Below are 26948 nucleotides of genomic sequence, written 5' to 3' on the forward strand. Positions count from 1 at the left end.
TTCCGTTACCCAAAACCTTTCAAAATTCGTTAAATTTGTAAACATTTTCATCCAGGATACTTAAATCCGCAAAATCTAAGTCTAAGAGAGTTCTACCTCCCTATTTGATTCCGTGTTCTTCTGTTGACTTTGCTGTGCTCCTTAGTACAAAGTCCATCAGAAAGATCTATATCAACGGGGATAGAACACACCCCTGCTTAACCCCTGGTAAACAAGCTACTAGCTCCATTTCCTAGCTTAACCACAGCAATGTTATTCTCGTACATAGGACTAATGACTTCAATGTGTTTTTCTGGCATCATAGGCAGCGCAATAGCACTGCCTAAGCAAAGAACAATTTTTTGTCTTAGACCAGGGCACTTCGTATCGAATAAGTTGTCGTAGAAACTTCAAAAAGGGCTCATTCGATTGGAAATTGAAACGACTAGTGCTAGACGACAAGAAAACGACTAGAAGGCTAGGGCCCCATTTGATGGTTGAAAGAAACCGGAGGGCGAATGCCCCCCAAGCCCACAATTTTGATATAGCCATTTTCTTCAACGTCGTTCAAAAGTTTGGAAACTATGTCTTTGAAGATGACACCACAGCCCTCAGGACAAGGGTTGTAAGTTATTTCCTTGGGGCATGTAAGGTTTTTTTTTTATCGAAAGCGTTGTCGTAGAAACTTCAAAAAGGGCTTATTCGATTGGAAATTGAGAGGACTAGTGCCTTTTCTATTAATCGAAAGTAATCAGAGAGGAAATCAGAATTTTGAGATAGCCATTTTGTTCGAAGTAGTTGAAACCTTGGATATTATGTCTTATGGATAAAAAATACCCCACCCCCCCAGCCTTCAGGCCAAGAGTTGTAAGTAATTCCCTGGGGCATAAAAGGTTTTTATAGTAAGCTTGGTCACATAAACGTCGGAGGGGGCTCATTGGATTGGTAATTAGAAATTCTAGTGTCCTTTTTAAGAGTCAAAGTAATCTGAGGGCAATCATTTTATTCAAAATAGTCCAAATATCATATAAAAAGGTTTTTGGAGTTGATACAAACCACCAGAGCCTGGGGGCAAGGGTTGTAAGATATGCCACGGGCATTTACATTTTTTTATGGAAAGGATGGTTGTTTAACTTTAGAGGAGGCTAATTTGGTAAAAAACTGAAATTTCTAGTTCCTTTTTGAACGTCAAAAGTAATGGAGGACAATTAGGCCCCCCTGACAGCCCCTCTGTTCACCAAACACATCTGATTGAAACTATAAGATAGCAATTTTGTTTAAAAGAGTCCAAAGAACATATAATAATGCCTCTAGGATTTACACTACCCCCCAATGATTATACCATTATACCATGAGGGCATATAACGTTTCTATGGAAATGACTGTCGCATAAACTTTAGATGGAGCTCATTCAATTTGATATTGGAAGTTATAGCGCCCTTTTTAAGAGTCAAAGTGATTTGAGAGCACCCCTCCCCCATCCACGCTCATCATTTCCCTTAAAACCACCAATAGAAGTTTGGATATAACAATTTTCTTCATCGTAGTTGAAGGGTCCGGAAATAATATATGTGAGGAAGACCCCCCCCCCTACAGGTTTCAGAGCAAGGGCTGTAAGTTATGCCCTGGGGGCATATAAGGTTCTTATAGAAAAAGCTGGTCGTATTTGCTTCGGAGGGGACTCATTGGAGTGGTAATCAGAGGTTCTAATGCCCTTTTCAAGGGTCAAAGTGACTAGAAGGCAGCTAACCTCGCCCCACCACGCACAAAATTCATGTCGTGTTTTCCCGATATGCATTCAACAGATATTTTGAGACAGTCGTTTTATTCAAAATAGTCCCAAGATCATATAACAAGGCTTTTGAGGTTGATACAAACCACCAGAGCCTAAGTAGTAGGGTTGTCAGTTATGCCCATGGCACATTTAAGGTTCTTATTGAAGGGATGGTTGTATAAACTTTAGAAGTGGCTCATTTGGTTGAAATTGGAAGTTCTAGTTTCTTTTCAAGAGTCAATAGATATGAAGGTCCTAGCCCCCCCCCCAACTCCCTCTTTTCACCAAATATATCTGATTGAAATTGTGCGATGGTAATTTTGTCTAAATTAGTCCAAAGAGCATATTACAATGACTCCAGGGCTGGAAAAAACCCCCCAGGGCCCTGGGGCAAGGGCTTTAAGTTATGCCCCAGGGACATATAAGTTCTTATGGAATGGGTGGTCCTCTTATATTCAGGTGGGTCTCATTTGATTTTAAATTGGAAGGTATAGTGACCTTTTAAGGGTCAAAGTAATTTAAAAAACCACCCCCCCAGGCCCATCGTTTTCCATAACAAACATCAAAACAAAGTTTTGAAACATCAATTTTTTTCAGAATTGTTGAAAAGCTCCATAATTATGTGTCTGGGGATGTCAACCCAACCCCCAAGGCCTCAAGGCAAGGGCAGCAAGTTATGCAATTTGTTCAATGTTTGCATATAGTACATGCTACTGAGAAAAGGTTTGCATGTTTGACTTCTACTTTCAAAATCTACAAAGGGCATTAAGATGAGTCTTTCATGGAGTATTCAGGGGAGTGTTGAACTAAATCATAACACGTTATATAACTGGGTTGTCATAAGGGTGTGACTCAGGAATGACTGAATTAATTAATTTGAAATTTTTAGGAAATGGTATGGGAGATGATAATATACGAAGGTCATTAAGATGAGTCTTCAAGGGAGTGCTGAGGAGAGAGTTGAACTAAATCATAACAAGTTATGCGTATATGGGTAGTCCAAAGGGTGTAACTCAGGAATGACTGAGTATATTAATTTGGGATTTTCAAGAAATGATAAGGGAGATGATCAATTGACCAAAAAGGCAATGTTTGTACGCTGCTACAACTACAACTACTGCTGCTTCTACTACAAGCAAAAGTAATATTACTACTACCACTACTATCACTATAACTAGTACTTCTGTAGCAAGTACTACTAAGGCTGAGGATATTGAAAAACATATCTGAGGAAACGTTGAGGGGAAATTTGAACTAAATCAAAAGATTTTATGTGTATACATATTGCTGATACCGGCGTATCAACAATATTTTTGGACGGCTTATCATACCAAGAGGAAACTTCAGGGGCATCATGAGTTGGATGTTCAGTTGACCAAAAGGCAATATATACCTGTTACTACTGTTATTAATGCTGTTACTACTAACAATTATACACTATTACTGCTACTACTGTTCCTACTACTACCACTACTACTATGATACTAGTACAATTAAGGCTACACATATAAAGATAAAAATTTGAAAGAATATTGAGGGGGAATTTGAGCAAAATCAAAACACACTATGCGCATGCAGATTGTCAAAAAGGTGTATCTCAAGAACTGATTTGGGTATTAAGTTGAAACTTTCAGAGAATACTTAAAAGGGAAGATCAATTGACAAAAAAGTAGTAAATACATGTCACTACTACTGCTACTTTTCCTTATGCTACTACTGCTACTAAACCACTCCATCTACTACTTCAATTGCAACAACTTATAAGCCTTTGAGTATTAAGGTGAAAAGGGCGTCAAAAGGGTGTTAAAAGTGTACATCAACAATATTTTTGAAACGGCTTAACGTGTCAAGGTGAAACTTCCGGGGTAGCATGAAAGCGATGTTCAGCTGACCAAAAGGCAATATGCACATGCTACTACCGCTAATAATACTGCTGCTACTACTGCTACTACCACTAGCCCCCTTGCCAGCACCCAAGCCCAACTTGGTAGCCAGTCGCATCTTGCTCCAAGCGCGACACCCTCAACCTTCAGAGCCAATCCTTATCCCGAAGTTAAGGATCCAATTTGCCGATTTTCCTTAATGCAACACTAGCACTGCAACTACTTTTACTATCACCGAATATACTGTGATAATAGTACTATTAAGGCTAAGTCTATGAAGGCAAAATTTGAGAGAATATTGATGGCAAATTTGAACTAACAAAAGAGACTATGCGCATTTAGATTGTCAAAATGGCGTATCTTAAGAATTGATTTGTGTACTAAGTTGAAACTCCTAGAGAATACTTAAAGGGGAAGATCAACTGACCAACAGGTAATACGTGCACACTACTAATAGTACTACTACTGCAACATTTACTAGTTCTACTAATACTATTGCTATTGCCCGAATGACTACTTCTATCGGAACTACTTGTAAAATTAAGGGCATTAAGATGAACATTTCAAAAAGTATATGAATATACAGGTTATCAAAAGAGCAAATCGACAATATCATAGCAATTGCTAATTGTATTAAGCTGAGTAGTTATACTACTGCTATGAATTTGATGGTGTAATTTTCATTAATATTCTACGACTTTCAAGGGGTGTTTCCCCCTATTTTTAAAAATCAGGCAAATTCTCTCAGACTCGAAACCTCTCATGGGTTAGACTAAACTTAATGAAACTTATATATTTAAAATCAACACAAGAATTAACTCCTTTGATATATCTATTGGTATCAATCCCGTTTTTTAGAGTTTCGGTTACTATTTAGCTGGGTCGCTCCTTACTTACAGTTCGTTACCACGAACTGTTTGAAACACAGTTACTGACGAATAGTTTCCTGTAAGCAGTTACTTTCCTATGGTAGTTACTTTACTGTTCTTTGTAACAGAGTTGAAGGATCCCATAGACATAACCGACTTGATAGTCTTATGACTTCCTATCTTGTTGAGGATAATTCAGGACTTCTAGAAGCTGAAGAGCTTAAAAGATCAATTTTTTTGTGCATTTGAAAAAAAAAATATTTGAAGTAGTTACATTCCTGTAACAGAAACATGTTACTTACGAGTAGTTCCCTGTGTATAACTAATTTTCTATTTTAATATCGGGGGTGAAGGTTCCCAGGAACATAATCTGCTTGTAAGTATCTACCCTCTGATCTAATTGAAAATAACTCAGGGATCTTAGAAATTGAGGAACTGAAAGATTTAGTCTTTGGAAAGGGGGGAAGTCAAAATTTAATAAAAAATTGGATACAGTTACTTTCCTGTTAGCAATGTACAAGGTTACAGAGTTCTTAAATTCTCTTTGTGGGTCTTCTGAAATAGTCAACACATATAAAAGGGGGAAGAAAACTATTCTTCCACAGTAGCTCATAAGGCAGGAATACCTAAGCAATCAGTATCTGGTTACACAACTGATTACGTTCAGTGGCTTAGCTTATATTCATAGCATACTTAGGAGTTTCAGAAACTAATATCCCAGGGATAGGAAGCATGAAATTAGGCGATCTAAAATTTATTTACTCTGGGAGGAAGGATGGGGTACATAGACAGGGAGTAGGGCTCATGATGAATAAGAAGCTGCTAATTCTTGTTTAGGTTGGAAAGGTATTATTAATAGAGTACTAATAGCTTATTAAATGATTAAAAGTTCAGGGTATCAGTTATAGTAGTATATATGTCCTAAAACCGACTTACGGAGATATTAGTGACTCAGATGAATTTTACTTACAGTTACAGGAACGAACGGACAGGGTCCCAGGTAGAAATATGGTGTTTTTATTAGGAGATTTTAATGCCCAGGTCGGTGGAAATAGGAGTAGATGGTATTCTAGCCTAGGTAAATTTGGTGTAGGAAAAGAAAACAGTAATGGCTATTGACTGTTGCGATTTGTAAGTATAGCAATCTAATTATAACCTATAGAGTGTTTGAGCCCTATAGAGAATGGAGCCCTTTTGACAGACCCTTTGATGATTGACGAGAGGTGGGCAACCCACTTCGAGAACCTACTAAATAGACCGAGAATAAATGACCAAGATCTAATTCCTGACACTCCATTTATGATTCTTAATGTAAATGAAGAACCACCGTCTCCAGAAGAAATCATAGCCGCTATCAGAAAGCTAAGGAACGGAAGAATGCCAGGAGTAGATGGCATTACATCTGAGATGCTGAAAACTTCAGTCCGCGACTGCATGACAGTTTGGGTTGAGCTACTAACTCAGATATGGAGTGAACAGAAAGTGCCCAGTGATTGGACGAAAGGAACTATTATTAGGCTCTTCAAAAAAGGCGATGCGCTTGTTTGTGGCAACTGGAGAGGTATTAACATAATGTCGATACCTAGTAAACTTTTGTCAATTATTATATTACAACGCCTACAGCAGAAACTGGACCAATATCTTCGTGATGAACAACACAGCTTCCGACCTGGAAGATCATGTGCAGACCTAATTTTCACACTGAGAATGCTGGTTGACGACTCAAAGGAATGGAATAAAAAGCTATATCTTCTTTTCATTGACCTAGAAAAGGCCTTTGACTCGGTTGACCGAGAAATCTTACGGAAAATCCTCAAATACTATGGAATACCCCCCAAGATAGTAGAACTGATTATCGCCCTGTACAAAGAAACAGAATGCCGTGTTCGAACAGAAAACGGAGTTACAAGATACTTCAAAATCATGACTGGTGTCAAGCAAGGATGTGTATTATCACCACTTTTATTTACAATAGTTATGGACTACGTACTCAGACAGTCTACGGGCTAGGGAGTAAACGTCAACAATAAACAACTCGCAGATCTTGACTTCGCAGATGATATAGTACTACTAGAAGACGCCAAAGATCGATTACAGCTGCTGTTTGATGAAATCTCAGAAAAAGCCCTAGAGGTCGGATTGTCGATCAACGTTGATAAATCAAAAAGTATGTCCACATCTGGCTCCCCCCTAACTCTTCAATGCTCCGATAAATCTGTTGAACAGGTCCAAGAATTTAAATAATGAGGAAGCTGGATAGAAAACTGGCGATGTAACACTTGAAATCAAGAGAAGGATTGGACAAGCATCAGGCGCCTTCAACAGACTAACACCAATTTGGAGAAGCAACAAATACTCACTTCGTTTAAAATTGCGCCTGTTCAACAGCAATGTGTTGTCTATATTGATGTACGCCAGTGAATGTTGGAAACTCAACCAACAACTTGAGAAACGTATCCTTGGATTCGAAAACATTTGCCTTCGAAGGATCCTCAAAATCAGTTGGCATCAGAAAATTACCAATAGGGAAATCCGGCTGAAAACAAACCAGCCCATAGTGACCAAAGTTTTGAAGAAACGAAGATGGACATATTTGGGTCATGTTCTACGCATGCCCGAAGACAGACTTCCCTCAAGAGTGTATCAATGGCAGCCTGAAGGAAGACGAAGACGAGGCCGACGAAAACACACACTGCGGAGGCAGTATGATCGGGACCTAAAAAAGGCAAACATTTCCCTCACTCCGCAATGGGAAGATATCACTGCAGCCGCACAGCTTCGTGATGAATGGAGAGACTTTATCGACGCCCTATGCGCCACCGATGGCTCAGGAGGATCTAAGGTAAGGTAAGAGTGTTTGATGATAAAATGTCCCATAAGTTAACATGGTATTCACTTGATGGTAAGACAACAAACCTTATTGATTACGGTATTGTAAACCAAAGACTGACAGGATCAATACGAGATACTAGGGTATATAGGAGTGCTGTTATTGATGTTAAAAGTAAAAAATCACAATCTTCTAGCGTCTCGAGTTAATTTGAAGCTGGGATTACGGAAGGGTAACTACCTCCCGGGAAGCTATTATGTTGGTAGACTCCAGGACAAGAACCTGAGAGAACCTTTTGTTTCTAAGTGACAAATTCAAAGTTTGAACTTCAGTTTGTTTTCCATTTTATTCAAAGCTGTCATGCTTTTGTATTTGAAAGAAAAGTTTGTTCCTTTAATTTCATACCCTGTTGTTCAACATCTTGAGGTGGCAAGAACGAAACCATGCTATGCCCAGGTCCTCTAATAGGTTTTAGAATCGCCTGTGCAGTCGTTGTCTTATTGTATGCTCTCGTAGTTGATTAAAAATAAGATGGATTAGTGGGTTTGGAATGGTTTCAAGGTGGTTTCTTTATGCAAGCTTGGGCATTACAGCGTATAGCTCGCCCAGTATAGACGACAGGGTGCAACAACTTATAAAAGAGGAAGATACACGAAAAAATAACTGTTAAAACACCTGTTTTTTTTACAAAAACAGCTTTTTCTGCTTTTCTCAAAAAAAGAACAGAAAGTAGAAACAGGTTACCTGTTTTTGACGGACCTCTTTCTGTTTCTGTTCTTTTTTTTCAGCAGTTTTTTTTCCGTTTCTGTTTTTCTGAAAAACAGAAACACTGCCGATGCTTAGTCTATTCTCCTCTCTTTTAAAAATAAAACATTTTCACTAATATTTCTAGCAGCGTTTCTAACTTTCTTCCCCAAGACACGATCAGCGACTTCACAAACTATTTTCCTAAATGAATTCCATCCATCTTCTACATTGTCAGATTTAAAATTTACTAATTTAGCATTCAACTGGTCCTGGAGTTTCTCTTAAATGCTCATCCTGGAGGCTAACGTCCTAGTTTTCCGCAAGGTAGTTACCCTTGCTAAATTTCAGCTTTAAGTTTACCCTAGACGGTACTAGATGGCTAGTTTTACTTTCAACATCAATTTAAATTTTCCAATATATCCTAGTATTTTTTATCGATCTAGTCAGTCTTAGGTTTGCAATAACATAATCAATAAGGTCAGCTGCCTTACCATCATGCGAATACCATGTTAACGTATGGACCATTTTATGATCAAATATTGTATTGGTTATAACTAGATTGCTATACATACAAAATTGAAGCAATCTCTAACCATTCCCGTTTTCTTTATCGACACCAAATTTACCTAGGCCAGACTACCATCTAATTTCATAAAATAATACTACATTTTTATCCGAGAACATGTATATTTGTTCCTGTAACTGTAAGTAAAATTTATCCGAGTCAAAACTGTCTCCACCAATCGGTTCTACATAGTTCAGTCAATCCAAAGTTTAACCTCGAACAAATTGCAATAGTTTTAATTTTGGTACCATTCGAACCGTAAAAAAAAAATTCTATACAACATATAAAAAATCGGCCAAAATCGGACGAGGTAAAATTTACCATTTTTCGTCTTTTCTTCTAAAATGAACACTCTTTAAAAATAACTTAATTTGCATGTATAGAAAGTCAGTAATAGGTAAATCTTATACGTAGATCTCGAATATGCAGTTTGTTTTTGTTTTGAACGCTCATTTTCAGTACTCCATCCCTCCCACCCATAAATCGAGTGTTGATATAGGTCAGCAACATTACGCGAAGTTGAATTCATACAGGAAAAATTGAAATACTAATGCAGAAGAGAAGTCGTGTCCATGTCAATTTAACCACCTCCTCCACCCTCCACCGTAAACGTGACCACCACAAAATACTAGAATCCAACATGAAACTTCTCAAAACTAACCAAATCATTAATTTTAATTGGAACAAAAATCAAAGATAATTTGAAATTGCATAAGGTTTGGAGATTCGTCAAATTTATTAAATTGATCACATGTGTTCTTCATCTTTGATTTGGACCTGAGCATTAGAGCAACTAGTTCCTAGATGTGTAACCAATGTTGCATTCGATGCCATTTATGTAATTTTGGGTCAAGAAAACAGAGCAGATTTTTCCCATTTGCCTTCTGCCCTAAAATTTTCACATTCACTTAAAATTTTCGATAGAAAACCTGCAGCAAAGGAGATGTCAATCAAGAAATTTTGGTGGTTTTAGCCAACAACAGGCAAGGTTCTAGCAGCCTTCAAAGTTTCACTGTTTAGTTATTTCTTCTCTGTCATATAGTAGTAGTGGTAGCAGAATAACTTTTATTATCAAAACAATGATATATCATATTAATAGCAGAGCAAAAGTATAGCTTACGAAGCTGTGCTATTAGACAACAAACAATCACGAGAAAAACCAAGAGCCAAGAGCTAATATGGCATGAGCTCTAGCAAAATTCTAAGAATCCATAGATTGATTTGAAAAGAAAATCAGAGGCTTAATGATTTAAAATAAGAGCTCTGAGACACGAGGTCCTTCTAAATATCAAAATTCATTAAGATCCGATCACCCATTCGTAAGTTATAAATACATCATTTTACTAATTTTCCTTCTCCCTTTAGCTCCCAGATTGTCAAATCGGGAAAAAAGACTTTACCAAGTCAATTTATATAGGTCCCTGACACGCCCACAAATTTTTATCGTCCTAGCAAGTCTAAAAGCACCGAACTCGTCAAATAACTGGACCCCCCGTAACTCCCCCAACGAGAGCGGATCTAGTAGGGTTGTGTCAATCACGTATCTACGACATTTGCTTATTCTATCCACCAAGTTTCATCCCGATCTCTCCGCTCTAAGCGTCTTCCAAGATTTCCGGTTTCCTTTTCCTCCTCCAACTCCCCCCAATGTCACCAGACCAGGTTAGGATTTAAAATAAGAGCTCTGAAGCACAAAATCCTTCTAAATATCAGGTTTCATTAAGATCTGATCACCCGTTCGTAAGTTAAAAATATCTCATTTTTCTCATTTTTCCAAATTACTTCCCCCCCTACCTCCCCCAAAGGGAGTAGATCCCACCCATTTACGTCAGTCACGTATCTTGCACTTGTGCTTATTCTTCCCACCGAGTTTCATCCTGATCTCTCCACTCTAAGCATTTTCCAAGATTTCCGATCCCCCCCCCAACTCTCCCAAATGACACTGTATCCAGTCGGGATTTAAAATATGAGATCTGAGTTACGAGGTCCTTCTAAACATGAAATTTAATTAAGATCCGATCACTCCTTCGTAAGTTAAAAATGCCTCATTTTTTCTAATTTTTCAGAATTAACACCCCCAACTCCCCCAAAGAGAGCAGATCCATTCCGGTTATGTCAATCATGTATCTAGGACTTGTGCTTATTTTTCCCATCAAGTTTCATCCTGATCCCTCCGCTCTAAACGTTTTCAAAAATTTTAGGTTTCCCCCTTTAACTCCCCCCAACGTCACCGGATCCGGTCGAGATATAAAATGAGAGCTCTGAGACAGGATATCCTTCGAAAAGCCAAATTTCATCGAGATCCGATCGCCCATTCATAATTCAAAAATACCTCATTTTTTTCTAATTTTTCAGAATTAATCGCCCCCCCCCCAGTCCCCGCCAGATAGCCGAATTGGGGAAAAGACTATTTCTAATTTAATCTGGTCTGGTTCCTGATACGTCTGCCAAATTTCATCGTCCTAGCTTATCTGGAAGTCCCTAAAATAGCAAAACTAGGACAGACAGACCAACAAAATTTGTGATCGCTGTATATCACTTGGTAAACATCAAGTTTCATAAGAACTGAAAAAAAGAATAAGGGGATGAAAACATGTACCAAAACAATCTTCATAATCAATTTTTCTCCAAAAACATAGCATATTGAAATATCGAAGCAACAAGATAAAAAATAATAAAATATAAATGAATTCTTTTAATGTGCTTCAAAAGTGTATTTACCAAGCATCTCCAATTGCAGCTCAGATTTAAATTGATTAAAATTATCCAGTTTCAAACAGTTCGTGGTAACGAACTTAAGGAGCGACCCGGCTCAATAGTAAACGAAACTCTAAAAAACAGAATCATTATGCTGATTTTAAATATATAAGTTTCAACAATTCAGTTTTTGTCATCAAATGTTACAACCCTGAGAAAATTTGCCCTATTTTGGAAAAGGGGGAAACACCCCCTAAAAGAAATAGAATCTTAACGAAAATCACACCATCGCATTCAGCGTATCAGAGAGTTTCAAGCTCCTATCTACAAAAATGAGGAACTTCGTATTTTTTGCCAGAAGACCGATCACAGCTGCATGTTTATTTATTATCATTTTCTTTCAGAGGTCATCGTATCGACCAAGTGATCCTAGAGTGTCGCAAGAGGGCTTATTCTAACGAAAATGGAAAGTTTTAGTGCCCTTTTTAAGTGATCAAAAAATTGGAGGGCACCTAGGCCCCCTCCCACGCTCTTTTTTCCCAAAGTCAACAGATCAAAATTTTGGGATAGCCATTTTGTTCAGCATAGTTGAAAACCATAATAATTATGTATTTGGGGATGACTCACTCCCCAACAGTCCCCGGGGCAGGAGCTGCAAATTACAAACTTTACCAGTGTTTACCTACAGTAATGGTTATTGGGAAGTGTACAGACGCTTTCAGGGGGATTTTTTTTGGTTTGTGGGGGGGGGGGTTGAGGGGAGGGGTCCACGTGGGAGGATCTTTCTTTGGAGGAATATGTCATGGGGAAAGAGAAATTCAATGAAGGGGCGCAGGATTTTATAGCATTATTATAAAAAAACAATGAAAAAATAAACCTGAAAATTTTTTCAACTGAAAGTAAGGAGCAGCATTAAAACTTAAAACGAACAGATTATTACACACATGAGTGTTTTTCTCCTCCTAAATACCTCTCTCTTTATGCCAAAATATATTTAGTAATTTCAACTATTTATTCTACGGCCTTTCTGATTCAGGGGTCATTCTTAAAGAAATGGGACAAAATTTAAGCTTTAGTGTAAAAAGCGAGGTATTAACGAGAGGACAAACCCTCGCATATTCATAATAAAAATGTAAGAATATCGAGGTTCGTTAGGTAAGTTAATTCTTAAGTAATGTATATTTTTTACTAATAAAAACGTTCGTTAAAAATTAAAAGTTATTATTAATTCAATTCAATTTATTCAAATAGAAAAGAAAACACATAACAACAATAATAATAAAGATCCTAGAAGCGAACTTGTTAAGGACCAAAACAACAAAAAATTGTAAATGAAAAAGAGAGAGAAAAAAAAAGAAAAGAGAAAACAAGGGTAATTAAAGCAAATTGAACAAACATTTAGAGAAATATAATATCAAGATTTTAGTACATTGTTATATAGCGTCCGAAAACTTGTGGATAGCTCGACACTGGAGGGTATTAAATTCCATTGAATTATAGGTTTATAAATTGGGGATCGCTGGGCGGAACTAGAGATACACCTGGGGACAATGAAGGAACGGTTGGATGAACGGAGACAGTGGCCTTCAGAATTATTACTATTAAAATAAGATAATAAGTGGGGAGGAAGATTTTTATGGTAAGCGGAGTATGCAAGGGATAGATTTAATTTTTTGATGATTTGTTCAAAAGGGATAATACCAAAATCGGAGTACAAGTCCTTGGTGGGATATAGTCGTGGCAACCGAAAAACTGCTTTGACGGCACGGTTTTGAGCAGATTTTAATTTATTGGTAACTGAAGGATAAGTATTGCCCCATACAGATCCGCAGTATGAGATATATGGGTAAATAAAAGAATAATAAAGGGTGACAAGGATATCGGGAGGAAGAAAATAATTCACACGATTAATTATACTAACCTGTCGCAAAATTATGGCTCTGATATAGGACACATGTGTTGCAAATGATAGGCAGGAGTCTATGTGGACACCAAGAAACTTGGCAACTTCGACCTGCGGGAGGAGATTGGTAGAATATTTTAGGCCAAGTGCCGGCTGAACTTCATTTTTTTTTGTAAGGGGTTTGAAATAATACCACCTGACTTTTCTTGCTGTTAATGGTCATGCAGTTAACGAGACACCACTCCTGTACTCTATTCAGAAGGGTTTGAGTAGAGGTGACGACGGATGGTAAATTAGGACCGGTGATGAAAAAGTTGCTATCGTCAGCAAAAAGTACTGGGTGCACTGATGGGCCCAGGTCCGTAATCAAATCATTAATATAAAGGAGAAAAAGTATTGGACCAAGGACAGAGCCCTGTGGGGCGCCCCTCCGGACAGGTAGGGGATGTGAAGTCACCCCGCCCAGTCTCACACTCTGTATTCTACCAGAGAGATAAGAGCCGAACCATGAGAAAGGAACTCCGCGAATCCCTAGGTTATTGAGTTTACTTAATAAAACACTGTGATCAACCATGTCAAAGGCCTTTGAAAAATCCAGAAATAAGCCCAATACAGTATTTTTAAGGTCAAGTTGGGAACGTATAAACTGTGTGGCGTCTATTAGTGCATGAGCAGTTGAAAATTTGGCACGGAAGCCATATTGATGAGGAGAAATCAACGAATCTGATGAATGATTCCCAAAAACAAAGGGAGAAAGACGTCGGAATATAATTCTCTCGAGCACCTTAGATATAACTGGGAGAAGTGAGATTGGACGATAATTGCTTATCTCAGACGGATCACCTTTTTTATGAATCGGGATAACAATTGCTGATTTAAATATTTCTGGGAAGACTCCATTGGTCATAGACAGGTTTGCTATGTGCACAATGGGTTCACAAATATAGAAAGATACGGTCCTAAGAAGCTTATTACTTATGCCAAAGATGTCAGGTGTACTACTATTAGAGAGAGATTCGATAACTTGAAGCACCTCTTTGCGATCAGTTGGAGAGAAAAACATGGATCTGGGATTCTTGCTAGGGTGTACCGACTGTGAGAAGGAACAGGAGTTAGCATTTGGAATATTAGTGAAATAATTATTAAAAGCATCCGGTACTAAAATTGGGTCAATTAATCTGCCACTGATGTCCCTAAGGTTAATAGGAACAGATCTTGAATTCCTTTTTTTGAAAGGATTTCATTTATTGTAGACCAAATTTTTTGCAAGTTCCCTTTGCAGTGAGAGATTTTTGAATAATAATAATTTTTCTTTGCTTCCCGGATGAGTTTGGTATATACGTTTTTGTATTTTTTATAATTAGTCAGGTCAATAACGCTATTGGTTTTGCAAGCTAACTTATATAGGTCATTTTTTCGGTATGAAGAGATTATCAGGCTATTTGACATCCAGGGGCGTATATGGGTAGTTTTTCGGTTTGATTTACGAACTGGAAAGGTTGAACTAATAAGATCACTCAATCCCTGTGTAAAACTACTTGTGGCTGAATTAACATCCTGACAATCCAAAGTCTTGGACCAGTCGAAGGATTTCAAACAATCCGTGAACCGGTTCATATTCACAGTATTATATATTCTATTAGACGTAGGGGTATTAGTTCTACGGGGTTGAGTAGCTGATAGGGAGGGTAAGGAAAGATAGATTGGAAAGTGATCTGACAGGTCAGAAAATATTATTTTGGAGGATAGGTGGTTTCCCAGGGAAGTGGATACAAAAATGTTATCAATTAATGTAGCGGTAGACCTCATGGGATCAACTCTAGTAGGAAAAAGGATTGTGGGAAGAAGACCACTTGTGGTAAATGTTTCAAAGAAGGTATCACTATCATTGTTATTGCTAACATTTAATAAATTACAATTGAAGTCCCCAAAAACTATTGCCTTCTTTTGTGGTAAATTAATAAAACTAGAAAAATCATCAAACTGATTACAAAAGAAAGGTGTCGGGAATGAGGGTGGTTTATAAAATAACGAAAAAATAAAAGAATTCTCGTCTACACTTATGTCGACGATTATTGAATAAATGCATCTATTATTTATAGGTTGCGAGAACAAGAATTCACAATCTAATAGTCTGGTGAATTTTAGACTTGATCGGAGGTAAAGAGAAATACCACCAGAGGACTTGGTTAATTTTCTTTCAATATGAATAGCTTGAAAGCCAGTGAGGGAAAATTCATTAGTATCATCAATTTCTGAAAGCCACGTCTCCGTTACTCCAATTACGTCGAAAGGGCAGTAACCATTTGTTAAAATTAAATCTTTAAAATTAGCCCACTTATCCCGTATGCTTCTGATATTAAAGCAAATTACATTAAGTTTGGTCTCTTCCATTAGCTTAGGTTTCACATTTTTCACAAAATCAAAAGTGTCGAGATATTTACAGTTAATTTGGTTTAAAGGGCTATCGGGGCTAGCTAAGGTGTTGGTGGACAGATTATTTTGGTCATCGTAATAATTAAAAACAACATTATTGCACAGTGATAAATTACTAAGAAACGTAAAATCTTGTAAAGTACTTGTACTTGTGTTTGTTTGTCTGTTCATTTCCTTAGCAGTAGTTTCTGTGCTTCTGGACATTTATACGAATAACAGGGGTGGTCGGAGGAGCCACAGAGAGCATATTTCATGACAAGTTGACACGGGTTTTCTTTGGAGTTCTGGTGGTCACCAGCGCATTTAGAGCATCTCGGGGAAGCTTTACAGTTATTTGCAGTATGGCCGTAGCACTGGCATTTGTAGCACTGGGTAGGCAAAAACTTGTACTCAGTTATAGGTAGACGCTCGTAACCAATAACAAGGGGATTCTCAGTGGCATAGTTTAGGTGGTCACGTGACTCAAACTTTAATCGAAAAGACCTCGTACTTCCTAACTGAACAACTTCTATACAGTTATTAGCGAGATCGCATAGGTCACTTTTAGATGTTCCGTCAGGCACTCGGCGTACTATACCGAAAAAGGCAGGACTCTTCACTTTAGCATTAATGGATTGGTCTGCTTTGCTTAATGCATCTGCCAAAGTATTGGCGGCACCCTTGTCCGACAGAACTACTTGCCATGCATCCCTCCTAGGCCTCAAAACAACTATGCTTGAACTGACACCCCCACAAGCTTTATCCAGGAAATCTTTTCGAGCGTCAGGATTATTCAAGTTTTTTGGTGGATTTTTCACAATAACTGCATAGGACGGTTTCGCGGGTGGGGGAGGTTTCATATCAGGAATAGTTTGCACGACTGACCTTACTTTATGGTGCTCAGCGAAGCTTTTAAATTCCATGTAAAGTTCATTAACCTTTCGAGTTAACGTAGCTGTTGTCTCCCCTGGCACACATGGGACCTGATCTGGCTCGAAAATCAGATACTGAGGTAGGCTGATCTTTTTCTCATCACATAGATCAAAGGCTCGAACCATATCACTTACATTATCAGTCACTTTGGGGCGCTCAGTTACCCTAGTAATAGAGGCGTCAGCCCACAAAATCTTCTTTGCTTCAATTAACATATCTCCTTTGAAAAAATCGCAAGCAATCTTTACAATATTATCAGCTGAACAACCTGCATTTCTAGCCCGTGAAATGAAATTCAACACGGGATTCAAGACAAGTCTTTCACCTGGCATCATCCGGTGAAATGATCAAATTTCATCAAAATTCGTGGGCGGGGCCACAATAGTTGTCAGTAAAAGCAATAGCAAATCAGGTAGCAATACTCACAAGATGTATATTCAGAAGTTGCGTACACAATTTTAATTATCCAAAATATCCAATTATTCAAAGCAAATTGTTCACAGCACGTTACACAACTTAAATAGTTGCGTACACGATTTTAATTATCCAATTATCAAAAGCAAATTGTTCACAGCACTATATAGCATTGTACACAATTTCAATAGTTGCGCAATGAAATAAATATCCAAACAATAATCCTCTGTAAATTAACCAACCAATATAAACTGGTTTTCATCCATATAGGTCAAAGACTGAATGAAGACTCAAGTAGCCTTTTTAAGTAGCCGAAAAATTGGAGGGCAACTAGGCCTCCTGCCCCCACCCCCTTTTTCTCAAAATCGTCTGATCAAAACTAAGAGAAAGCCATTTAGCTAAAAAAGAATAAATATGCAAATTTTATTTTAATAATCTATGTGCGGAGAGCCAAAATCAAACATGCATTAATTCAAAAACGTTCAGAAATTAAATAAAAAAAACTAGTTTTTCTAACTGAAAGTAAGGAAGACATTAAAACTTAGAACGAACAGAAATTACTCCGTGTATGAAAGGCACTGTTCCCTTTTCAACACCCTGCTCTTTACCTTAAAGTTTTTTACTGTTTAATAAAGTAGAACTGAGAGAAAGAGTCAAACTTTAGTGTAAAAACAGGGGCGTTGAGAAGGGAAAAGCGAAAAAAGAACTAGGGTAATATATATATATATATATATATATATATATATATATATATATATATATATATATTACGATAGGTAATAATATATATTACCCTAGACATTTTAGATAGGTGGATTTCTGTTAGCTTTCAATTTGAAAATCACTGCTTAAGTTTTATGGGAAATATTTTTTTTAATATTATCAGCAAACAAATTTTAACAGAGGAGTATATTTGGCAAAAACAAAGGATTTACTGTTTTTATTCCTGTCTGAAGTTAAATATGTAAATTTTTTCGCTTTTGAAGCTCACTAAGACTACACTTTAGGTTGCATCTGGTCCAAGTATAACTCAAAAATTGGGAAACAGATCAGCATCAATTCGAAAGTTGTTTTTTTTATCATTTCTAAAAACTACAGAAACTTAGCAGCAATGGCACCATCTATTTTTCTACATGGTTGCCAAATTCTAAAGTATTATAACACATAAAAATACCGATATCTTGATCAAATGTCCATTTTGCATAAGCATTAGACACTGATACTTCAGAATTTTATAGACAATGAACAGCATTATTTTAAGCAGTGTCCACAGGTATTTTCTTCAAATTCATTCCATGTTTATGAATATGATTTTGTTAATATTTATAACTACTAAAAACAGCATTAAAAACTCATCAATACACCTAACAGCCCCAGGTCAATACAGCTGCACGTTCTATAATACCCTTCCCTTACCCTTAGGTCCCCAACACCTTTCCTGTTCAAAGTTACATTCTTTACTCATTCCCAAGTAGCTCCAACTTCCCATTAAATCCTTTCTTATGACATTCTTTCATATCATTCAAGGATGCACTGGTTTTGATTTCAAAGTTCTTGGATAACAAGGAAAAATGTCACAAGAAAACAATTTTTCATAAGAAAGATGGATGGCCAGAACGCGTAAGTCTTACCATTTCAGTAGGTCGGTCTTGCCTTTTTCATAAGTTTCACTCAATTTTGTAACAGAGAAGGATCAACAGAAGAGAATGTAATTAAATATATTATTAATAAAAAAAAAGGTAAACGTAAGGGTAAATTAAAAAAAGCACAAAACTGCATGACCAATAATAGAACATTTTTATCTTCAATCTTAGGGTTTTTCAAGGATGAATACCCCAATATTGGTCTCCATGCCCCACCGTTCCCACAAAAATTTTTATACACATGTAATGCCCATTTAAGACAAAAAATCGTTGGTTATTAGAAAAGCGAAAACACATTAAGTAATAAATATTTAGTTTGAGAGGGGGAAGGGATGTTCATAGGGTGAGAACTAAGTTCATCTCTTCTCTTCCCAATAATACCAACTGAAATTTCAAAAGGCGAGAGAGAAACAGTAAAGACAAAATACAGTAAACAGTAATATACAGTTGTCTGTCTGTTACGCTTTGTCTGTTAATCGGCTTGCTTGAATAGTCAAATTTCTTTGAAAAGACAACAGTATTAAAACAGATTGAATTTCTTAAAGAGTAAAAAACTGGGAACTTCAAAAATCTATATATATATATAAATATATATAAAAATAAGTTGTTTGTGTGTTATGTCTGTTACACTATGTCTGTTAATCGGCTTGCGGGGGGCGCGAAGTGCCCCCATATATATAGATTTCCCGGTCGTCATTTGGATCCCGATTATTTATTTATTTAAGAATTAACGACGCTTCTTGACTACTATGTTCCCTGCGTCGGCCCTGCAGTGCATTCCTGCAGCGTGATTCGATCTCTGGGTCCCGTATTACCAAGCTAAGGTCAAATCCACTGCGCCACCACAGGACTATTATTTTATTGTTAAATTATTATATTTATTTATATTAGTTTAAACTCCCTTGCCACGGCCAGGAATCGAACCGCAGCACCCATGATTTCCAGGCGCCGCTTTATCCATTCAGCCACGACAAGGTGAAATTATTACGAATTTTGGTAATTTATGTCCAATACATTCCTTTCGAAGCGTGGGATTGAACTTACAACCCTTCGATCAGGATGCACAGCTTTATCCACCACGTCATCGCAAGGTAATTATAGTAAATTGAAGTAATTTGCCAATTTCCTTGCGACAGTAATATTTGAACCTGACTGCCTATGCATTTTACACAAGGTCTGATCCACTTTAACATCACAAGTTAATAAATAAGACTAGAAAATTCCTCGGGCCAGTCGGGATCGAACCTGACTCCGTTCATCCAAACGGCTCAGACGTATCCACCATACCACCCCGAGGTAAGACAAACTGGTTACCGCAAACTGACTTGAATTCACATCCTTCAAATTTGAAAGAGAACATCTAAGCAAATGTGCTACGGTAACTATTTGGGTCCCGATGTCCCGGTGTGTAATTTCGTCAATCAACAAACATGACGTCAGTCGACACACATACATGACATCACTCGACACACACACACACAGACAACTTATCTATCAATGACAAAATTACACACCGGGACATCGGGACACAAATGACGACCGGGACACCGGGACATAGGGAATATAAATAACGACCGGGACACTCAAAGAGAAAGCGACCGGGGCACAAGGAATGTTCGATTAGCAATCACCATCAACAAAGCACCGGGACACAAACGACGACCGGGACATAGGGAATATAAATGACGACCAGGACACTCAAAGAGAAATTACAGACTGGGACACCGGGACACAAATGACGACCGGGACACAGGGAAACAACAACAACGGGGACGCCGGGGGGCACAGGGTGATATATAAATGACGACAGGGACACAGGGAATGTTCGATTAGCAATCACCATCAACAAAGCTCAAGGGTAATCATTAGAATGACGACCAGGACACTCAAAGAGAAATTACAGACCGGGACACCAACACAAATGACGACCGGGACAAAAATGACGACTGGGACACCGCGACACAGGGAATATAAATGCCGACCGCGACACTCAAAGAGAAATTACAGACTGGGACACCGGGACACAAATGACGACCAGTACACAGGGAAACAACAACAACGGGGACGCCGGGGGCACAGGAGGATATATAAATGACGACAGGGACACAGGGAATGTTCGATTAGCAATCACCATCAACAAAGCTCAAGGGCAATCATTAGAATAATGAGGTAACAGGGACACAACTACAATGGCGCGTAACGACTTGCGCGCGGGGGGGGGGGCTTGGTTGGGGGGCGCGAAGCGCCACCCCAACAGCTAGTAATAAATATAATAAAATACAGTAAATATAATAAAAATATGGATGAAATACAGTTAAAGATAAAACAGTAAACAGTTAGCAAGATACTTACACCATCCAGTATGACTGTTATCTAATTTTGAGCGTTCGGCATATTCTTTTATCTTCTTTTGCACCCGTAAATAATTCTTTTTGACATGTTCAGGTGCGGTCCCTTCCTCAATAGAGGCTTTGATTTCTGATTGTCTCTCACACCAATATTTCATTCTGCTTAATAAAGTAACATAAGCCGTCTTTCTGCGTCTAAAATCAAAAAGGGAGTCAAACGAGAAAGTTAAACAAGAAACTAAACTGGATTTACGTTTCCTGTTTTCGTGTGAAGTTTCGAAGCAATGTTCAACCCAATTCACCAACAAACTTGTTAGTTTTTTTTCTTCAGCATCGATTAAACACTATAATACTTGTCGACCCCTGTAAACATCAAAATTGTATGTCCTAGAGGAAATTTTCTTCAAGAAAATTGTGGATTAATTCGTTATATTTCGTTCCAAAACGAGTTGTTTCTGCTTAAAACTAAATTTATTCTCCATTGCCTAACATCTAATTCATACTGTCAGTTTTAACGATACACCGTGTATACAAGCTAATACTGAATTACAACAACTACTACTAATGACTCACTCCACCAATAAGCCATATGAGGCCAACACAGCTACGTATGCTCCTCCTCCATCCCAAACTATCCAAAGCCTTCCTCTCTATTCCTTAAAAGAAGTTCCCTTTTCCCTTAAATCTTTCCTTACGATATCATCCAACTCAATTTGGGGACGACCTGCTTTTCATTTGGCCCTAGACAGTTAACAGACAAGGACAATCTTGGACAAACAATCCAAAATATAATTTGCTTAAATTACTTTGCCCAGAATGAAATGACAAGAGCCGGACCATATTAAAAAAAAACGAAAAGATCCTGACCAGTTTCCGAATAGCTAGCGTAGAGTAAAAAAAAAAGTTAAGATTTAAACTAAAATACAATGACAAAGTAGGGGTTTCGATTCTATCAACAGAATCGAAAGCTTGCTCATAATTGATAAAACTGAGAACCAAAGGTGTTTGACAACGAAGGGACTTCTCAATTATTAACCTAAGAGCGAAAACATGGTCGACACATCCTCTACCTTTTCTAAAACCGCATTGTTCTTCCCTTAAAACTTTGTCTACAGCATGTCTCAGTCTAAAAAAGTATCATATTACTCAGTAATTTGCTACCTACAGAGACCAGACCAATGCCTCGATAATTACGACACTCACTCTTGTCACCTTTCTTATACAGTGGTTTAATTAAGGTTTTCCTAAAATCATTGGGTACCTCCCCTTTTTCAAAGATCATATTCATAATCTTCAGTAGCTTATTCCTATCCTCAGAGCCACCATATTTAAGAAACTCATTAATCATACTATCAGCACCTGGGGCCTTATTATTTTTTAGTCCTTTTAGTACTGTCGAAGGTCAGATATACTTTTCTAAAATACTAATTCACTGACTAGTTTCCTAGGACCTGACAATCTGCCTACAGTGTTACCATACTGAAAGCATGTACATTTTTTTATATACTGTATATTCCTTTTAAACATATTTTTGCATCTTTACGTGTTACGCTCTGGATTAGATAGAAGTACATCTATTTTAGGTGATATTTCAAACTCTGGCTACTTTTCGGATTGGACAGCCATACCTCCACTGTAGAAATATTTTTCGTTTACCTTAATTTAGTTTTCATTCCTAATGTTGAGTTCTTATTCTTAGAAATTTAATGTTCTGATGTTAGGTCACTATTTTTTTTAGTTTACCACTTATTTGTAGTTCAATCTTTAATTGGTTTGACTTTTTAATTTACTATTTAATTTAGTCAGTCCAGTATTTTTAGAATCCACAATCTGCCTACATTGTCCTCATTTCAAAAATGGAGCCTGTTCTTTGGATATTAGCTCAATTCGGTCCTTCAATTTGTTGTGAATGAACTTTAAACTGATCTTTCTGTTTTACTCCCTGGATAGGACAGAAGCAAATATAGTGTAGATTGACACATACTTCGTTTTAGTTACTTGCCACATTGAATAGACATAACTTCTATTGTAGAGATATTGCCCTTTTACCTCAGTTTTAATTTTCCTTTTTATGTTGGATTTTTATTCCCTAGATTTGCTATTTTACTTTTAGGTCAGCATTTCTTACAGCTTATCCATTTTTTTTTTAGTTAATTTTTTATAATATAATAGATTAATCTGTATTTTTAGTTTATCTGTCCAATTATCCTTCTTCATTTGCACTGAAAAGGGCTCAATGATCATACAGGCGAAATAGCTGCGGTGCGTTTTTAATAAAACTTAAAATTAATAGCCCCCCCCCCCCCCAACCACACGACAAAACAACTTTACCAGGTAAAAACAGAAAATTCAAATCAATCCTAAATTGAGTAGAATTTCAATTTATTAAAATTTTATAATTTTACTTGATCCAACCTAAAATATCTGAAAGGAAGTAGATTATTTGATCTTTAAACTATATTGATTGATGAGAGATTATTTATGGTTAGGTTAGTATGTAAAGTGTCGGTTATTTTAAGAATAAAAAAAAAATCAGCCTACTCATCAAATTAGCCCAAAAAAAAATTAAAAATATAAAATGAAAAAAAAAATTAAAAATAATCAGTCTAAGTTTTAAATAAACCACAAAATTCAAAAGGTCTACATTCCCTTTAATCTGACTTAAGATACCTAGAAGTAAGTAGATTATTTGGTCTTTAAACTATAATGATTAATTATACACTAGCTAGGGTTAAGTTAGAGAGCAGAGGCAAATTCAATTAAAAAAAAAATAAAATAAAAAAAGGCAAAGTAGGCAAAAAATTCAGAAATTTTATATTTCGTTTGGTCCATCTTAAAATATCTAGAAGCAAGTAGATTATTTGGTTTTTAAACTATATTGATTGATTATAAACTAGTAGGGGTTAGTTTAGCACGTAGATAAAGAGGGGAAAATGTAAACAATACCAAATCTGCTCTTTTGACAAAAACGTTTCTTTGATCTTGGGCCGATAAGCAAAACAAGAGACAAAATTGAATGAAACTAATTTTTAATCAGGCCTGATTATTAATTGTAGGTTTTTCTAGGTAACGCAAGAGGTTTTTCGTTGTATTTTATCCTCGCGCTCAGACTTGGCTCAACTGGTCTTTGCAAGAGCAGTTTGACTCAAATTTGGCTCAATATATGGTAAAAAAATCAACTAACCGCATTACAGATCTATCTGTGTGCAACTTGCAGTGAGCATAAAAGGGGTCGGCTTCTTCTTTCTCTGCCACATGTGCTTCAGACAAAAGGCCTTCTCGTTGAGCACTGAAATTCGAAATTTGTCATACAGAATAAAATAAACCCACAAGTCTTAATAACCTTCAAAATAAATTCAGAGCAAAACAGGGGCCATCATGTTCTATCTCGACCACACGTGCTTTTGACAAAATTCATTGTAATTTGTAGCCTACTAGCATTCAGACCACAAATAAAACTCGGAACATACAAGCGTTACCCTAATCTGTCTATGTTGCACGTGCTTTTGACAGGAAACCTTCTAATATTCGGAGGAATAAAATATATTTTGTTTATTTAATATGTTTATTTTTATTATTACGGTAGAAAGGTTGATTAGAGATTGGTTATAGATTTTATTTTTATTATATAATTATTTTAAATTTCTATATTATAGTTATATTTTGTTATTTATTTATCTTTTTTAATTCGGTTAATTATTGTTTAATTATTTGCTAAAACATTGCAAATAGCGTATCCTTTTAGGGTGTTTTTTATTAGTTTAGTTGTTATGTTTTTGGGGTACTAGTGTCTTATAAGCACCCACATTCAAGTTCCGTCGAGAAGTGATGTTTGGTTAATAATAATGAAATAAAACAAAATACATCGAAATTTTAATAATTTATCAACAAAATTATGAAAGCTACAACAAAGAATTAAGGTGGGTCGCCCAGACCGCGTTATATTAAATACTTAACCTAAACTAACCTAACCAAAATACCAACTAAATATTTAATTAAAATATAGCTGCAATGTATTTTCTCACCGAGCCAAAGCTAATATTGTCTTGTATAAAGAACATGAAAACCGGTTATTGCCTCATGTTCGCGATGCAAAATCTTGAGTGTGATGGCTCTAAGACAAAAGTACCGTTTTTGTTTGCAATAAAGCTCACTTGAACTTGCCTAATTACTCTTGATAGTACAAAGAAGGTCGACTTGTCCCGTCTCAGCCACATGAACATCTGAGAAAAAGGCCTTTTCACTGAGCATTAATACTCAGAATACCAAAGACTAAACAAACTTAAAACAAAATCAATTATATAGATTTCATTGACCTTAAGAAAGTGGAATATTCAGAAAGCTAAGAAGAAAGCTCAAGCCCGCTTCCTACAAAATTTTCTGACAAATTTATCTCATCCCTAGAATTGTATCTCTCTAATAGAGCTACGTTATCATCTGCTGGTTTCGGAACATTCCCAAATCTCATGGAAACAGAACCCTATTCCCAAAATATATCAGTAATTTAAGTGTATGAAAAATAGCAGGAAAATTCCTGGAATCCAAACCGACTATATGTCTTTTTCATGGTTTTAAGGTATCAAGTTCTTGGTCCAATTTGGTTAAGGTATCAAGCTCAGGTTTAAGGTTATCAAGTTCTATGATTTAACATGGTCTTAAGTTCTTTAAACTATACAGGTAAAAATGAATAGAGCTAGTTGTACTCAAAAATTGTGGTTCGTAACGCCAAAGACATACACCGACAAGCGCATGACGGGTATAAATAGTCATAGCTGTTCCAGTATTTTAAGACGGTTGTGGATTTCTGCTCCGTCATTATCCTCCCCAAAATACCTATTTCTGGAAGGCAGTTCTTGCCTCTGAGGCCTCAAAGCGGCACCCAGGTGGACCTTTGAAAGTTTCATCTAACATGAGACTCTAACATGAGACATGTTAGTTTCATCTAACATGAGACATGAGACTCAGAACAGTGTTACAGGATCGGCCATAGTAGATGTAATATACAGTAGCGAAATGTTTCTCAAAACATGACACACATTTCATAGCGCATAATTCGGAAAGTTACCGGCCCATCAGGGCAATAGATTCAGTTACTACTGGATTTTTCATCGGAAGCATTTGTCATTGCACATGCGGGAAGGCAAGGTCATGAAGCTTGTGTGGTTTTAGATCTGCGTCAAAAATTTTTAATGGAGAGTTTAAGACTTTCGCTAATGTATTACCTTAAATGTGGGATTAGCTCAAGGAATGTCAAAAACAAAGCGTTGCACTTATATATTTTACATATAATTCAAGAATATTCGTGTATCTATATATATAAATATATATATATATATATATATATATATATATATATATATATATATATATATATATATATATATATATATATATATATATATATATATATGTGTGTGTGTGTGTTTAACATAAGTTGTACTTATGTTATTCCTTATTATTATACCCCTGTTTTGCGTAGTATGTTTTTTAAAGATAGACATATTAAATCCTTTTCGTGTGCTTGAATCAAATAGAAAGAATTCCTTTTTTTTTGGAGTAGACAACCTGCAACGCATTTATTTTAGCATGATTTTTTAGTTGGTTCGGATTGCCTATTCAGCTTAATTGCGACTTGAGACATTTGAGAGTGTTTTTAAGTTTATATGAAATTATTTATACTTTATACAATTTAGTAAGTTTTTTAGAATATTTTCAAAACTGAACCCAAACGAACTTTTATCATACATTCTGGTGATATATTGAGTAAACATGATAACGGCATTTTAACAAAGAAAAAAGACAAAAATTACCCTAATTGAGTAATTTTTATTGAAGTTTCAAGGTTACACTAAACTGAGGAGCAGTTCTGTACAAAAGTAAAAAATATACTGAAATTGAATTTCCCCTTTATGGTTGTTTACACGTCAATTGAGTAGCCTACTATTCAC

The 26948-nt window shown here is 36.6% G+C and overlaps 1 protein-coding gene across 2 annotated transcripts in view; it reads right to left on the reverse strand.

Annotated features, from left to right (window-relative positions):
- Positions 1–26948, reverse strand: part of LOC136032287 (PHD finger protein 14-like) — a 352444-nt gene that overhangs the window by 43380 nt on the left and 282116 nt on the right. For both annotated transcript variants that reach the window (XM_065712557.1, XM_065712556.1), the window contains 2 exons: positions 24185–24289; positions 21005–21195 (listed from right to left, as the gene is read on the reverse strand). In XM_065712557.1, coding sequence (XP_065568629.1) covers positions 21005–21195; positions 24185–24289 — 296 coding nt within the window. The remainder of the gene's footprint in view (positions 1–21004; positions 21196–24184; positions 24290–26948) is intronic.

The sequence above is a fragment of the Artemia franciscana genome, chromosome 10, assembly GCF_032884065.1.
Source record: "Artemia franciscana chromosome 10, ASM3288406v1, whole genome shotgun sequence".
Classification (NCBI taxonomy): Eukaryota; Metazoa; Arthropoda; class Branchiopoda; order Anostraca; family Artemiidae; genus Artemia; species Artemia franciscana.